This window comes from Leuresthes tenuis, unplaced genomic scaffold (genome assembly GCF_036924035.1).
Source record: "Leuresthes tenuis unplaced genomic scaffold, fLeuTen1.0.hap1 SCAF_12, whole genome shotgun sequence".
Classification (NCBI taxonomy): domain Eukaryota; kingdom Metazoa; phylum Chordata; class Actinopteri; order Atheriniformes; family Atherinopsidae; genus Leuresthes; species Leuresthes tenuis.
This window is the reverse complement of record NW_027325366.1, coordinates 4997675-5013847: the sequence shown is the minus strand read 5'-3', so window position 1 is coordinate 5013847 and position 16173 is coordinate 4997675. Positions and strand designations below refer to the sequence as shown.

Genomic DNA, 16173 nt, shown 5'->3' with positions numbered 1-16173 from the left:
TGCAAATACAAAACGTTGTTGTCAGGGCAACACTGTTCAAAGCTTGTTTCGGGATGTTTTACACAACGTCGCCCCATACACGACTGATGAGTCTGACAAAGGTAGATATAATTAACCACTAACGGCAAATAAAATATCTGACGTTCAAGTTTGATCGTATCTGTAATGTCTGGAATGCGGTTGCCAACAAGGCGGCTCACACAGCAAGTCCCCCACTCCTGTCAGTGTCAGCACAGTACATACCCATGTAGCCATCTGTAGTGAATCTTTCAGCTCTGTGTTGACAACACGCGTCTCGTTGTCCACAAAATCAATGGCTGACCCGATCCGGGCGTCTTTCCACTGGCGATTTTTACTCCACCATGTAATCATCATCATGCACAACAGAACCCAACTGATACTGAAGCCCATGTACCCCGTCAGATATACGGGGTAGAAGACGAACACGGCTCGTCCGAAGTAAATCAGGAACTCCATTAGTATGCGATTGACAGAAGAGGGGCTCAGTTTCTCTGCGCTGCCGTGGATCGACAGGTTCTTCCCGATCTCTGCTCCCTGAGCCGGGCCGCTCGGACGCGTCTGAGCGGCGGACGCCATCGGGCAGGTCTCCCGTTGGGGGGGGGGACACTCGATTCCACAAGTCCAGAAAAAAGTTGTTATTCTTTGCTTACTTCGGCTTACTTTCTCACAGATGCCTGAAGAAAAAAAGTGGCCAAACTTCCACACTCGCCTTAAGAGCAGCGATGAAAACGTCACAACACTGAAACTTCCGTGTTTGAAACCTACGAAAAACAGGTACGCACACCTGCGTCCATGGGTGGGGAATGTGCTCCGCAAAAACAGAATTCCACCAGTACAATAGTTGCATAAAAACCAAATCATAGATTACCACGGTATTTGTTCAATCTACTGTTTTATATAGCTTTAGATGGTGAGGCGGATAACGACGTGCATATCGTGGACTTCAGCGAGGTTCTTCTGGACTTCAAATTTAAGATTAAACAGTCCGAGAAAATGTTTCTGCAGTAATGCAGTGAAACCTGCAGATGGAGCCCGAGAGCTCAATTTGCATAAAGACGATAAGAATGTGGACTAATGGAGATTTGTACAGTGGGCTGGCAGATTCATATTATTATTTCCATTTTTTATTCAATTTTTTATTTTCGTTGATTTTATTGACGATGATCTACATTCAAATGACTTCAGTTGGTGTGAAAAATCATTTACTTCACCAGATAGTGGTGGTATTGACAAGTGTAGAAACCGCCAGAACATGTGCACTATCAATGGCGGGGTGCCCGGAGCAGAGGGTAGAAATGGTGTTAGAAATGACTTGAGTGTGGCCCTACCTACTCTCTCTGTGATTGGCTCACCCCGACTCTACCTTCTTCTACCATCCAATGAAAGCAGCAGACACTACTCCGTCAGTAAGAAGTGCTGAAGTAACAAAAATCAAATGATTACAAATTGAGATATTCAAATTCACGTCAATTTTCAAAAATATATCTTGAAAATTAATGTAAATTGAAAAACACTGATAAATGATCAAGTAATTTGTGTCATTCAAGGTCGATTTGATTCAATCGTGGTGAAAACAGATCCATGTTTCATCATTGCTGGGTAGATTCCATTTTTAATGCATTTGATTAATCTTAATTTTAATATAAATATGTATTTTTAGTATAATTTTTGTTAATTCCTCATCTAATATGGGATTAGAGGTGGGTGACCTGCACTTCATCATGAGGCGGATACAGAATTTTACAGCTGAGGTGTAAAGTCCTTTCCTTCATTCAAATGCAATTGTTAGACCTCTGATATGGCATTGTGTGTAATGAGTATATGAGCAATGAGTAAACCATTCGGTCACTTCCAACTCAACACAATGGAAGTTTAAAGGGTCTGCCATGAACCAATATAATAAACTGTCCAAATACAGGTGTGTTGTAATGGCTGCGAAGGCAGCATCAAAAAATTGCTGAATTAAAGGTCTGAATAATCTCATACAACCCCAGATCAGCACTGAAAGTGTAGAAACAGTCATTCTTACTCTTACTTTGACTTTTACTCAATTTGACACAGTATCAACCCAGTTTATTTATTGTTTTGTCTCATGAGCTTTATGCAGTTTGCTAATAAACTCACAATTTTGCATTTCAGGCCTGCAACACATTCCTAAAAATGTTGGGACAAGGGTAAATTAGGGGTGAGCGTCAAGGTAGAAAAAATATAGTAAGTTATTTCAAACAGGTGATATCAGCTGGTGGTTGTAATCACGATTTGATACAAAAGCAACACTCATAAAAGGCGAAATTTCTGAGTTTAAAGAGCAAGGGTGCGAACCTAAGATGGATACCTGTGGGTTTGAATTCCTTTGATGGCACTGCATCAAGAACCATCCTTCATCAACATCTGACATAACTGCGGAATAACTGTGAGTAACCTTTTTTAAGCACTACAGTATGGATTTACATTAAGAATACCACCTAATACTTTACAATGAAAAAAAGAAGCCTAATGTTAACCTTGTCCAGAGGCTTCGTCAACTTCTCTGGGCTCAGAGGCGTCTGAGACAGACCATCACACAGTGGAAATATTTACTGTGGTCACAACAATCAGTGCTCCAGATCTTTTTTGCAAGAATGTGCTCCGGCCAAAGATGAAAGGACCATCCAGATGTTTCTGAAGTCCTGAAGCCAAGCCCTGTGATAGCATGGGATTATATCAGAGCTCGTGGTAAAACTAATTTACAGTTATGTTATGGCTGAAGTAATGCAGCGCAACATATGCTGCCTTAAAGACGATGTAAAACCACATTCTACACAGATTCCAAAGGTATTGATGAGGAAGAAGAGGGTACAGCTATTGGACTAGCCTGCCTACAGTCCCGATCTGTCCCCATTGTGTGGAAAACTTATAAACACAAAATGCCACAACATATTTTTGCACGCCCTCAGATTTATTTGCAGGAAGAATGGAACAAGATAACAGCTTACATCCTTAATAATACATGTATTATCTTAATGGGATGATAGAAATATCAAATTTGAAGAAATTATAAAAAATTCTGTTACAAAGAACCATCTTTAAGTTTCCGCATAAACTAAACCCCAGATCATTTCATAAAGAAACTGCTGTGACATACATTTAAAATAATCATAAATGGAGTTTAGAGGCTACATCTAACAGGAGATTGTTTCCATAGAGTGGAGGAAACTGGTAATCGCAATTGTCATCGTGTCCAAAGTGTGGTTAATACTCACACTTTTATAATCAAGGTTCAGAGATCGCATTGAGTACCTGATCTGAGCTGTTATGAGGTAATTCAGATACTCTTAAACTGAAAGTTCACTCTGAGCATTGTTAAGATTGTTCTCATGACTTAAGGCTGGACTATGCTTGAATATATGTATGTTTTGCAAATCATTTTAAGTAGACATGTTGTGCCTTTATTTATTATTTTTGGAACATATACACTATGTACTTACTTACTTGGTAATAAAATTGGAATGTAAAGCAAGAAGTGAACTTTACTGCACATGTTGCTCTATAACAAAAAGTTGAGCTGGTGTGCGTCATTTGATGTAAATAAACCAGTCAATACTTCAGTTTGTAAGTTTATTTCCAAGGCTTTTTTCTGTTACAGGAACAGCAGTCAGTTGTACTTTCAAATCTAGAAATGATTGTTGATCAAATCTAATACACAGAAATGTTCCTATGAGCACATGATTTTTTTGGAACGGAGCAGGTAACTCTCTGGAGTCATAAACATTCATGTTCAGCTCTATTATTGAGAGCAAAGGCAACAATTCGTCCTTCTGTTTTCTTTCCAATCACTGATTTCTGCTCACATAATCAAAATGATGTCATCATTCTACTGTTTCATTTTCAAGGCACTACATGGGTCTGGCTACTAATAACTGACCCTTGTGCAAGTTGAAAAGTTTAAAGACTACTGACTTTACATGCATGCACATTGATTATCTGGCAATAGCAAAAAGAGTAAATCACTGCCAGCTTATCTTTTGTTACACAGCACATGGCTGTGTCACTTGAATGTAATCAGGTATTCTGGATAGGCCTGGGTGTCATGGAAGATCACAAACATGCTTGGTGTGCCAATTTGATCCACAACGCTGTCGTATATTTCATTGGAGTTGCTCCCCTTGGTCGGAGGCGCAATCATGTTTGATTGTCCGACGGTGAAGTCCCCCGTCAGCACACGGCAGAGGTACATGAATTTATCCCCACTTTGGTTGGGCTTGGAGTATGTGTCACTGGCAGAGTAACTGGCATTGACAGCAAAATATGAGCCTCTGCCATAACAAGTAGCTGAAAATAGAACAACACTGAGATTTAATCAGTTGACATGTGACAGTCACCAAAGATTTTCATCATTTATTCATTCATCACCTACTTCCTTTTCAAAAATGATAATCAAAAATCAAATAGTAAGATCTAACCATACTGTAAATATCAAGATCAGCTAAACAAATTAATGTGATTCTTAGAACTGTTTGGACCACAAATCTGGTTGTCATCAACAGTAAAAGTATAATAAAGTAAGAATATTCCCTCTGAGAGTAGGCCTACAGCCACTTATTTAGAATGGGGCCGTCAGGACGACTTTCAAAACTCTCAGTAAGCAGTTATATTATACGACCAAAACTGATTTAAAACCATATGTGATGTGGCTTCAAAGACTCAAATCAAACTAGAGTCTGTATCTCTCCCTCTGATTTCCCCAGCGTTTCCTGCCAGCTCTCACTATCAACACCTTCACAGCAACATCCCAAACATCTCACCATTCTTTCCAGCGTAACTCCTGTTGAAGCCGCGCTCATTAATGACAGGCACAGTTCTTTCGCAGGTGCCATGGAAGAGGCGCTTCTCATTGTTCTGGTGGCCATTCCTCATCTCCAACTCATTTTTCTTGATCTGAAGACTTCTCCACATTCCAGGGTTCTGGATCCTCTCAATCTAAGATTGTGAGAAATACATCTTTGTGCATTCTGCTTTGGGTTCATGATCATTACTTATACACCTTTATCTGTGAAATGTACTTCAAATAGTTAAAAAAAATATATATATTACAAAGCTGACCAGGCAAGCACTGTCAGCAAGCACGACAAAATCAGTCTATACTATGTGATAGCTAAAATATTATGTTACCTTGGTAATCGTTTTAGTGCATGTGGCCTTGAATAGATTTTGTACTTCAGTGTACTCTGGTGTCCCAGCCTGGACCGTGACAGCCAGACAGGTGGAGTTAGGTGGCAAGAAATCCCAGGTATCGGGAACATCTCCACCTAGTAATGAAACAACCAGATTGTTGGCATTAACAGTTATGGCATCATATTTTTGGCTTGCAAAATCTCTGGTCAAATCCCCATCTACGTCAAGTCAAGTTTATTTGTATAGCACCTTTCATGTACAAAACAATTCAAAGTACTTTACATATACTAAAAGCATTGCAGGGGGAGTGGAAGAAGCATTAAAAGACATAAAAACATAAAGAGAAACAAAGAAAATGATTAAAACAAGCACAGTTTAGATAAGTTAAAAGATACTGTGCAGATTTCATGCATAGACATGTGAGAAAATAAATGTTTTAAACTTGGATTTAAAAATCTATGTGTGAAATACCTTTTAGTTTGTCAATTCGCCTCATATGTAGGCTCTGTCCTTTGCTGTCCGTGGCTAGTCCCTTTGACATGTCCACAGTGTAGTCATTGCCCTGTACTGTAATCTTAATACTTGGTTGAGCTTTCTCCAGCGCTCGCTCCAGCTGGTAGTTGGTCATTCCGTCAAAACTCTTAAATGGAGACCCGTTCTGCCGATACTGCCAGTCTGCCACTGTGCCTGCCAGCTCCAATTTCTTCTTCAGCTCCTGCTCATCCCTCACCTTCCTCAGCACATCATCAATCTCACGGTTGGCTTTGAGCACATCCCTGCTGACCCCTTCAATGATGATTGAGGCATTTTCGTTCTTGATCTCAGTCCATAGGTTCACCGCCATGTTCTTCTGGATATCAGATATGTGCTGGCGGTCTGCAGAAGAGAGATTAAAGATTGCGTTGTCTGTAATGACAACTCTGTTTTGTTCATTGGATATCAGGTCAGTTATCCACTTCTTGGCTGAATCTACATTAGCCTGGGCGCCACTGCAGATGTGGAAGCATGTAGGGTCCACCTTGGCAGGGATAATGGTAAATTCTTCTTCCTGTTTTTCTGTACTTTCACCAACAAAAAATGCTGAAAGAACAAAGTGCAAGACCTACATTAGAATTTCACTTTACAACTGATAACTGATAAAGGTCTGTGTATAAACACGCACACACACATATATGTACGGTCTGTGTGTGTGTATCCATAGATACTGCACATTTACATTTGATTTTGGAGCTAATGTTTGTCCAGAACCCTGCTTTATCCCTCTGGTCACTGCATTCCCTTTGTTGCATGCTGTTGTAGAAGTCGTTTAGCATCTGTTGCTGGAAAATGACAATCCGGATTGTTGTCAGAGTAGAGGAAGTGTTTTGACTCAGCACATCAATCACTGCGTCCAACATGGAATCTGACACCAGTTTTGCCTGTGCTTGTCCTTGACCTAAAAAGATAAAAGATGTTTAGTCACTAAAGAATCATACAAGAGAGCTGAACTGAAACTATCAATATAATTCATAAATATCCCATCAACTGGAGGTTGAACTGATAATGTGCGAAGAGAAAACTCTCAATTTAAGTCAGTTTTATTTCTATAGCGCCAAATCACAACAAATGTCATCTCAAGGCACTTCAATGATACAGTCCAATTCATTGTAATCATAATCCCATTAAATCAAAAACTATCTCCTGGGTAAGGAAACCAACAGCGGTCCCACCTCCCGTCCTGAGCACTGGTCACTCTCCAATCAACATCAAGTCAAATCCACACTTCTTGCAATCTAAACATTAAAATTGCAAGAAGATGGACTTCAAAGCTTTGTCCATGCAAGCAGTACCCTCTGATGAGCAAAGTGGAGCATATGTTGCTTATTAACAAATTCCTGTTAGTAAGTCTCACCTGTGCCAATGGCAGGAAATGAGACTGAAGTGTGGGAGTTACTGGAACACATTTGGAGCGCATTCTTCACAGCCTTGTTGATTTTTCCTGGGTCAGTCTGTCCGACCAGGTGGAGGATCTTCTTACACTGTAGGTTACCCGGTTTTGTCATTATCATGCCCGGGTTGGGTTCAGCTCCTACAGGTGTGGAGAGAGGACCTGAATGCTTGAAACTCTTCCATTCTGGACAATCTTGTACAATGACGACAGACCTGGGTTAATTATCATCTCGTGTCAACTATGAATATTGTAGCACTAAGATTAGGATCATCTTTGGATAACAGAGTCATAAAATGAGTTTTCCTACCAAGGTTTCGACACTCTTGTTCAACAGCTTGACCAGCTGCTTCCAGAATAGCCTTGGACACTCCTGACGAGGGAGAAATAAAACAACTATTCATTTAATTAAAAACTATAGGTCCTGATACTGTGAATTATGTCTAAGATATTAACTATTCAAAACTGTTAAGTGATACTGTCATCAAAAGCATTACATTGATATTTACGATCAATGTTGATCAATGTTTTATCACCAACTATCTGTTAATTTGAAATGTTTTCATATTCTTGATTATAACTGTTGCATCACATAAATATTTAAGCTTTGCTATTATTTACCTGACTTGAGCGTAAATGTCTCATTTGAAGAGTTGACAATGATATCAGTGGTCTCCTTGGTTATGTCTCCTGTTAATACCTGCACAGTCACATTTCCCATTTTAGTCTCATGCATTCCTGAAGTGGAGACAACTTTGGAGAAGGGGCCTGCTGACAAAGGACATAAATAAAGAATGAAAAGTGAAAAACTCCTGTTGCGAAACACATTGAAAAAGATACTCTTGAGATGTTGTAGCTGATTGAAAATAATACAATAACATTTAGTTTTACCAGCAATAAATATGGTAAGCATTTTAAAGCTAACTCAATATTTCCCCTGCTAAGTGTGTAAATACACTGAAATACTTCCTTAATGGTACAATAGACTTATTAACTGACTAATGACAGAATAGTATCACATTGTTACTGCGAATAACTTAATACGGTGTTGCCTACCTGTACTCTGTGATGAAGCTGTGGGCAACAAACCACCTGAGGCACTGGGGAGCTTCCTCTTAAATTCATCGCTAAATTCCTGGAAACAAAATTTGACAGACATCTTAAAAATACAACTTTAATAAATTTTACTCCTAAGCACACATTACAGATCAGTTGACTGCATCGTGTTGTTTTTTTTTAACATCCAAACCTCTTAGCAACAACAGACATCATGTATTTAGTAGTATGTTTGGTTCTTAGCTATTTGAACATGAAAACACTCCAGAGGCTGTTTTCTTTGATCACCTGAATAGTCTGAACATCTCCAGGGTAAAGGACAATCTCAACCCTCTTCAGGTGCTTGGGTTGTCTTTGGCTGCTAAACTCGAAGATTTTATCCAACATCAAGGAAGCTACAAGGTCTTTTGGAAAGCCCAGGTTTCCAGTGCCAACGGCCGGGAAGGATATGGAGGCCAAATGATTGTCTTCTGCCAATCCAAGGCAATCCTTGAAGATTCCACTTAATGTCTGAAAAACAAAGGATAAATAATATCCAAATGAAGCCTTTTTGAAAGATAAAAGTAAATAAGTTGAAAGCTATTATTCATGTATAATATCTATAATATAAGTATAGAAATGTAGATGTTTTACAGAGAACTGTACCATAGACCTGGTTATCTAACACATACATACATATACATGATGTCATACTTTACCTTTTCAGCTGTGCCTTGGCTGTTGTTCCAGCTCGGAGCAATTACATGAAATACTTGTTTACTCTTCAGCTTGCAGCCATCAGTAACAATGACCTCTCCTGGTGTTCCGCTGGCATTCTGGCCATCTACTAGCTTCTGAAGCTTGGGTCCAGCTGCAACCAAGATGGCATTTGAAACTGCCCCTTTGTTCAGCACAAGGTCTTCAGCGACGGTGTTTACTATTACCTCCGTCTGAAAATGTGGTAACAGATATATCATTATACAACATATTTTAAAGTAGAAGATATGTTAAGAATCAGTGCTGTAGGAGTCTGTCAAGCCCCATGTATTCATCTAGTCTTGGCACACAGTCCATCCCCTCTGTTACAGCTGAACATGCACACTAGCTTATCCCCAATCCTGAGCTGGCTAGTGTTACCAGGATAAAATTAACTTAACAATGTTTTGGGGTATTTTGTCCTACAGACTCCAGACTGTGTCTACTTTTGTCACATTGTGACCAAATTTTGGAGACCCTAGGAGTAGGGGTGGGCGATATGACGATATTAAATCGTGAAGGATTGCAACGTGAAGACGATCCGTAACGATCTGTCAAACTGCAGAGATCGTTGGATCGTCTCGGGCACATTCTATAAATTGCAGTTCTATGCTGATGCACCAGATGTATTACGTCATTATCCTGACCGACCAATCAGAGCGAATTACGGGCAGTGACGCGCTTTCTTACCCGCCTCCTTGTTTGTGTGTAACAGTAGCTGCATGGAGAGCCATGGCTGAAAGCCAAACGGAGGAGTTGGTCGCTAAAAAAATTCCACCTCCATTATATGGAATTGGTTTGGATTTTCTGCAACTGATCAAGCGCAAGCAAATGTGATTTGCAAAGTTTGCACAGATTCGCACGGCAGGTGGCAACACGAAGAACCTGTTCAATCACTTGAAGAGGAAGCATCCCAAACAGAATGCTGAGAGCCAAACAGCGAGGGGCCCGGCGGCACCGGCACCGCAGGCGGAGGCAGCAGCTAGCTAAGACCAAAACAGACAACATTAACACAGGCGTTTGACAAAGGCACTCCGTATGACAAGTCAAGCAAGTGATAGAAAGAGGTAACAGAAGCAGCTACCTTTTATCTTGTAAAGTATTGGTACCGTTCAAGAAGGTAGAAAAGGAGGGGTTAGAACGCCTGCTTCAAGTAGTTGAGCCGCGGTACGAGCTGCCCAGCCCAAAATACTTCTGCAACACTGTCTGTTTTTCACTTTTCAATTTAAGATTGTGATCAAATCGAAATCGTGATTTTATTTTTTAAAAAATCGATATGATATTTTTGCCATATCACCCCCCCCCCCCCCCCCCCCTACCTAGGAGTATTTTAGAACACCTTTTTTTCTCAAATCATTTTCATATATCTTATAAAACACAAGGAGGGAGTGAAACTCAGTGTGTGCGTGAGCGCCCGCGTGCGTCCAGGGACCAGTCATCATGATCTATGTCATAACAACGCATGTTGGGGACTGTCGCTGTCTGACGTGATAGACCCGTCCACAAGCCGTGAGCTGTAATATTAATAATAGTTACTGGTTACCACTGGTGGTAAATTTGGTTACTAACACAATTTCTGATTACCTCAGTGCCAAAACCCAACCTTGTGAACAATAACAACCACTTAAAGAAAAAGAATACAAGATAAACGCTGTCTGTGACTCTGTTTGTGAAATGGAGTCTATCCAGCCTGCATAAGTGTGCGTCTGATCTCGGTGAGTTTAGATAAAGTGACTTCCTTCTTTATCAAAGTTCAGTTTGCCAATTCACACATTATCAAGCAACTAACTGGTATGAAATACAACATTTTGGGGGAGCTCACAGTAGCTAAAATACTAAATAAATGTTGTTAATTTATCTGATGGCACAAAGCTGTAATTAATTGTTCACTATAGTAGCTCTGGCCAGAGTAATTGAATTTGATTTCAGATTTCTCATGTTTAGTATGAGAATCTGTTAGAAATTATTTACAACTAGTTACAGATGATACAGACCAAGGGCATGGCTGCAACATGCATCTGCAGTCAAGGAAACATGACGGTTTTCGATCTCTAATGCAGGTTAAGGGACCGGGGAAGGTTATTTGGAAGTGATTCCTTATATTGCATCCGCATCTCAGCCACTCACATCAGACGATAATGGGGACAGTTAAAACTGTTCAATGTCCGTTCAATAAATTGCCTATTGCTGCTTTTGCTTTGCTCAGCTCTTTGAACTATCTGTCCTTTTTTTAAAGGAAATTAATGTTCAGACCCATCTGTTACACAATAGTCGTGAATTTCTGATGACGGTCAAAGATATGGAGCTAGCAGGTGATCTTAGCTGTAAAGAAACAAACATTTACTCCTTCCAACATTAAACTTGTATTTGTGTGGATGACTGGCTCGAATATAAACTTTAAACATGAATACATGTCAACTACGCTGATTAACTGCAGCGCATCCGCCAGCAGCACGTTAAAGGCAGTTAGGAGCAAAAGTGCTATCACATGGTTATTCCCACCAATCTGTAATTAACAATGTAGTAGCAAAAATGTGTAGCAGCATGTATTTCCAGTGTGATATTTTTATTTCAGACTCAAATGATTTGCTCTTAATCAAGTGAAGTAAAATGGAAATTACCTTGGCAGCCTCAATATTTCCTTTTGTAAGAATAATGTCCAAGCCCTCCTTGGTCTGCACACAACATAAGCAGGGTTTAGATGCGACATGCTTTACCAGAGGAGACTTGCTAACTTTGGGAGGAGGAGACTGCTGAGAAGGGTTAACACCATGATTTCCAAACTCCTGCCTGACAGCAGCCTCCATAACCTTAACAACACTGTCATCATTGTCCACCAAATGGATCATCTTCAAGGTGTCACACTTCTCATCACAGTACTCCTTCACTGCTTGGACCACGGTGGTGGCACACAGATTGAGGGGAAAACCTTGATTTCTGCTGATGGCAGGAAGAGCCACAGAAATGCAGTCATACTCTTCAGCATGTTCCAAGCTTTGTTTGACAGCTCTTTTCAGCTGGGCCTGACTCTTCTTGGGTTTCAATGAATCAAACGTTGGTCCAACTGAATGGATGACTGTCTTGCAACAAAGCTGCCCGCCGGCTCCAGTTACAACACAGTCTCCAGGTTTGAGATTTCCTCTTGAACAGATCACTTTGTCACATTCATCCTGCAACTGAGGGCCAGCAGCTTTCAAAAGTGCTCTTGCAAGGCCTGCATCATGTTTCAAGTTTGAAGTAGAAGCATTGACAACTGCATCTACGGGGTAACTGCACATATCCGCCTTGCAAACTGCTACTTCCACTCCATCAGATGTCTGAACTTGGTATACAGGTTTTTGCACTTGTCCAAAGCCCAAATCATCTTGTCCACCACCAACACAGTCAACCAACTGGACCAGGCAACCAGTTTCATTCTTAAGTGAGTTCACATACATGGTTTCTTGGTGCAGGAAGAACTTCTTCACTCCAGGCTTGAAGAGTTTTAAAGTTTCAAAGAACACAGAAGAGACCGAGTTTTCAACCAAGGTCTTGCATTCTTTCACAGCAGCTCTAGATCCACTAAGGAGGATGACTTCCTTTCTGAAAGACACCTCCACCTTGCCTTTCAGTTGCTTCAACCAAGATGTGTTGAGACTTTTAAGGTATTCAATGATGACATTTGCCTGAGCAGCAACGGTTTCTTCAATGTGAGCATTCTGTGTTAAAAAGTCATCCAGTTCACTGCTAACTTTTAAGACACTATCCCTGTGACCGGACACCACGACTTGTTGAGGAGTGGTGCAGATCCGAATTTTTCTGCATGACTCACTATGGGCCTTCTCCAACTGACTGACCAAGTGCTGCCACTCTGGCTCTTCCAGAACACCTCTGTCTTCAACATTAATGTGCTGGGATACCAGCAGCTTACTCAGACGGTCCTGAGCTTCAATCAGGTCTTTGTCATAAACAGCAGCGAGCTGCAGCCTGTGTACACTGATCTCTAATGCTGCATTTATGCCAGAAGACGTGAGGAGGGCGTCTGTGAGCTCCTCCTGCTGTTCATGCTTCAACAAGTCAAAAACAAACTTATCCACTTCTAAATTCTGCCGTTTCAATGCGTTCATTGCATCATGTAGAACTTGGCTTGCTGCGATAATCTCATCCACAAATCCAGTTACTTTAAAAACGGCAGTGACTTTGTCGTATGACGTTCTGAGTTCTGGGCATAGTTGGAGAATTTTATCTTGAAGACCATCTTGAGACAAGATGTGGAAAATTGATGGTGACACTGTGATCTCTTGGGTTTTACTCAGTTTCTCCCTCTGAAGCTTTTGCTCAATCTTGCTAAGCACTTCAGAAAGAGGTTTGTCTAATCTGTTGACATCATTCTCTCGGCCGACCACAGATAAGACACCACTGGCTTTATCAGGCACTATAACCACGTCTTCATTCAGTACCGCCTGTTTGATTTCCCTTTCAGACTCATCCCATAGCTCTGACTCTAGCTTGAACTTCAAGGGTTTGAATTTTGACAAAAATTGTGCAAAAGCTGACTTTACAGTGTTTGCCCACTCTTTGATGATGACTTTGGCATCCTTTTGCTTTAGCAGAGCAGGCATAGGGCTCAAGAGCACAGTAGACTGTTTGAGGTTTACATTGCAGAAATGTTTTGCCAAGTCACTACGGACGGACTCCGCTGCGTCTTGATTGTTAGTTAGGTATCTCCAGACAGCAGTATCAATGGGTTCAGAGACTGCAGCAGGAAGTTTTGGCGAAGGTTTGTCTTTGCCATAGAGGGCTACTCCCAAAGACTTGTAGAATGGATAGGCTCTGATTTGTTCCCGTTTGATGTAATGCTTCTTCTTCACGACTTTCTTTACCACTATGGAAAAGAAAATAATGAACTGTCACACTGTCTGCAGAATTAGAATGGTGATAATCCACATCCACAACAAAAACTTCCAAAATGTAGTCGAACTAACATACCTTGCTGGTCTTTAAATGTAATGACAGCAGACTGCTCTGATTCATCAAGTGCGACATGTTCCACATCTCCTTCACGTTCAAAGTAGAGCTGAAGTAGGTCTGCGTTAACATTTTGAATGTCTTCAACAACTATTTGCTCTGTGACTTCGAGAGGTCGGATCGATAATTTCTTCTTAGTGAACATCCTGTTCTCAGGGCATCTTGCTATGAAGTCAGTGTTTTCTATGAAATGTTAAGAAGGCAAAGCATCTCAGTGAAAGCTTTTTAAAAGCAAAACCTCACTTTCAGTTGCACACAAAAACACACACAGATTAACTGGGTACCTTTTTCACTCTGGAAAGTCACAACAGCTGATGAAATGTCAGGAATGACTTCCAAAACAAAGTTCTGGGATGCCGACGAAGAGCTCAGATCCTTTAAAACGTTTTCCACCAACATCTCCAAGAACTCCTGGCTTGCATTCTCTGGGATATTCTCTAAAACAGCTGAGGTAGAACACAGCTCCTCGTCTGCTACATGACCATCACTGCTAGTTGTTTGCGTCTGGACTTTATCTGTAGGGTTCTGTTCATCAGCACTTGACAGTTTGTTGGTCTCTGCAACATCTGCTGTTTATGAGAAGTGAGAGCTAAATGAGTGAATGGTCATTCTGCAAAGACAGATATTCTAGCACAGAACAGTCAACCCCAACGATGTCAACCACACATCTTAACGATCTGTAATGGTTACTTTAATAAAAAACTCCTTCTGCAGCCCTTCCTGCTTCCCTCTTGCAAGATTTTCACACTGACACAGCAGTGAATTCTTGCTGGTCAGTGTTTTGGAGTAATACTTAGCTGAAATATGTTTTTTTATGTGTAGTGTGTCCAAAACAAGACTATAAAGTTCATGGAACTTTTTAAAGCCCAATGCATCTTTATAGCGCCATGTAGGCACAGTGATTTAGACATCTCCTCTATGTGGCTGAAGCAGTCAGACATCCATGAGCTGTGGTCATTTATTATCATGTGACTGATGTTGCCAATGAACACACCGCCCAAATATACTATAATAAAGCAAAACACAAATGGAGGGAAAACAGAAGAAGCACATTTCGACACAACCAAAACTGAAAATAAAATACATGGATTTAAAATATTTTCTTTTTACTGTCAAAAATAGGACAAGGAATCATGGATAAAACATTCTTATTATGTATATTCTGTTGTAATTTCAAGTAACATAAACTATCTCCAAGGTGTGCAATGTGTGTATAAAACATTTTATTTGTAACAATCCAGGACATCTGACACACCAAAGAGAATGTGCTGGTGTCACTTTGTACTTACACGTCTTGTTTTCTTGATCAGATGGAACTTCCTGTATGGGGTTAAAAAAAATCTGAGTTTTCAAAAGGAATCAAGTCAAGCAAATGATCAGATCTGTGTCAGGAAAATAACACCCAATAATTCTCAATTTGCATAGTGGTTTCGATCTTTGTAATATCCAAACAGCAGAAAAAAAGAGGACACAGATGTCACAGCAGGCAGCACTGCCTCAGATTTATGCTGAGTCACGTGACTTCCAGTAAACTGCAAGCAGCAGAGGGTGTGCTGTTCTTTAACAACCTGTCTTGGTTTGAACAGACCTGCTCAGTTTCAAAGCTAAGATGTCCAATGGTCCCCAGCAAACACATACTAATTATGTTATGTGAGAACAGGAAAGGTTGATTAAGTTAATCATCCTGAAAATGAATGATGTGACAGCAGGTTTCATTTGTTCTCAGTTTAAAATGCAGGCACAGTAAGAGTTAATCCAAAACCTGAGGAGCACAATAAACTGCACAATCGCTTAGCCTGATTTTCTACCGACTTGAACTTGTGCACTCACCTTCGTCGTTTTCTTCTCCGGGGGAGAACGAACTGTCATCTTCAACAACACACCTTTCTCCAAAATGATCTGGTGGTCCTTTTTCGCCAAAACATTTTTTTGGTCTATGGGAGAAAGGACAGGCATTACAACACCCTCGATAAGGAAGTGTACTGGTGGGGAACAGACTGTCATTACTCGGTTCACGTTCACATGAAATCATGTACAACTTTGGCCAAACTCACCTTCTTCTCTGAGGAAGCGCAGCACCGCTGTCCCGCTGCCACTCTCATAGTCCACCTCACAGTCGCCTCCGTTAGATTTCTTACTTTGAAAGTATTTCACCAACTTATTTTTTAATCTCGGGATATTGTTTTCTTCGAACTCGACGAACAGAGTAAACGAGTACGCGTTAGCCATCGTTCACGACCAAACCCCGTCTGTCTCACAATACTTTCACTTTT

At 40.7% G+C, this 16173-nt stretch overlaps 2 protein-coding genes across 4 annotated transcripts in view; both read right to left on the bottom strand.

Moving 5' to 3' along the window:
* The window catches only part of esyt3 (extended synaptotagmin-like protein 3), a 148956-nt gene extending 148026 nt beyond the window's left edge, over nucleotides 1-930 (bottom strand). The window contains exon 1 of the mRNA XM_072397879.1: nucleotides 244-930. Coding sequence (XP_072253980.1) covers nucleotides 244-882 — 639 coding nt within the window. The 5' untranslated portion in view covers nucleotides 883-930. The remainder of the gene's footprint in view (nucleotides 1-243) is intronic.
* Nucleotides 931-3604: 2674 nt separating this feature from the next.
* parp14rs1 (poly(ADP-ribose) polymerase family member 14-related sequence 1) lies at nucleotides 3605-16129 on the bottom strand. 3 transcript variants are annotated; one of them, XM_072397872.1, is made up of 17 exons: nucleotides 15955-16129; nucleotides 15731-15834; nucleotides 15190-15220; nucleotides 14185-14469; nucleotides 13862-14083; nucleotides 11515-13757; nucleotides 8857-9087; nucleotides 8447-8668; nucleotides 8159-8237; nucleotides 7724-7873; nucleotides 7413-7475; nucleotides 7067-7243; nucleotides 6392-6610; nucleotides 5647-6255; nucleotides 5173-5309; nucleotides 4806-4980; nucleotides 3605-4332 (listed from the first exon to the last, which is right to left on the bottom strand). In XM_072397872.1, exons 1-17 carry the CDS (start codon nucleotides 16127-16129, stop codon nucleotides 4049-4051), a joined length of 5406 nt encoding a protein of 1801 aa, XP_072253973.1. In that variant the 3' UTR covers nucleotides 3605-4048. The 3 variants fall into 3 exon arrangements, with proteins under 3 accessions (XP_072253973.1, XP_072253975.1, XP_072253974.1); XM_072397874.1 differs by having other exon boundaries at nucleotides 7724-7870; XM_072397873.1 differs by having other exon boundaries at nucleotides 14185-14466.
* Nucleotides 16130-16173: the final 44 nt, after the last annotated feature.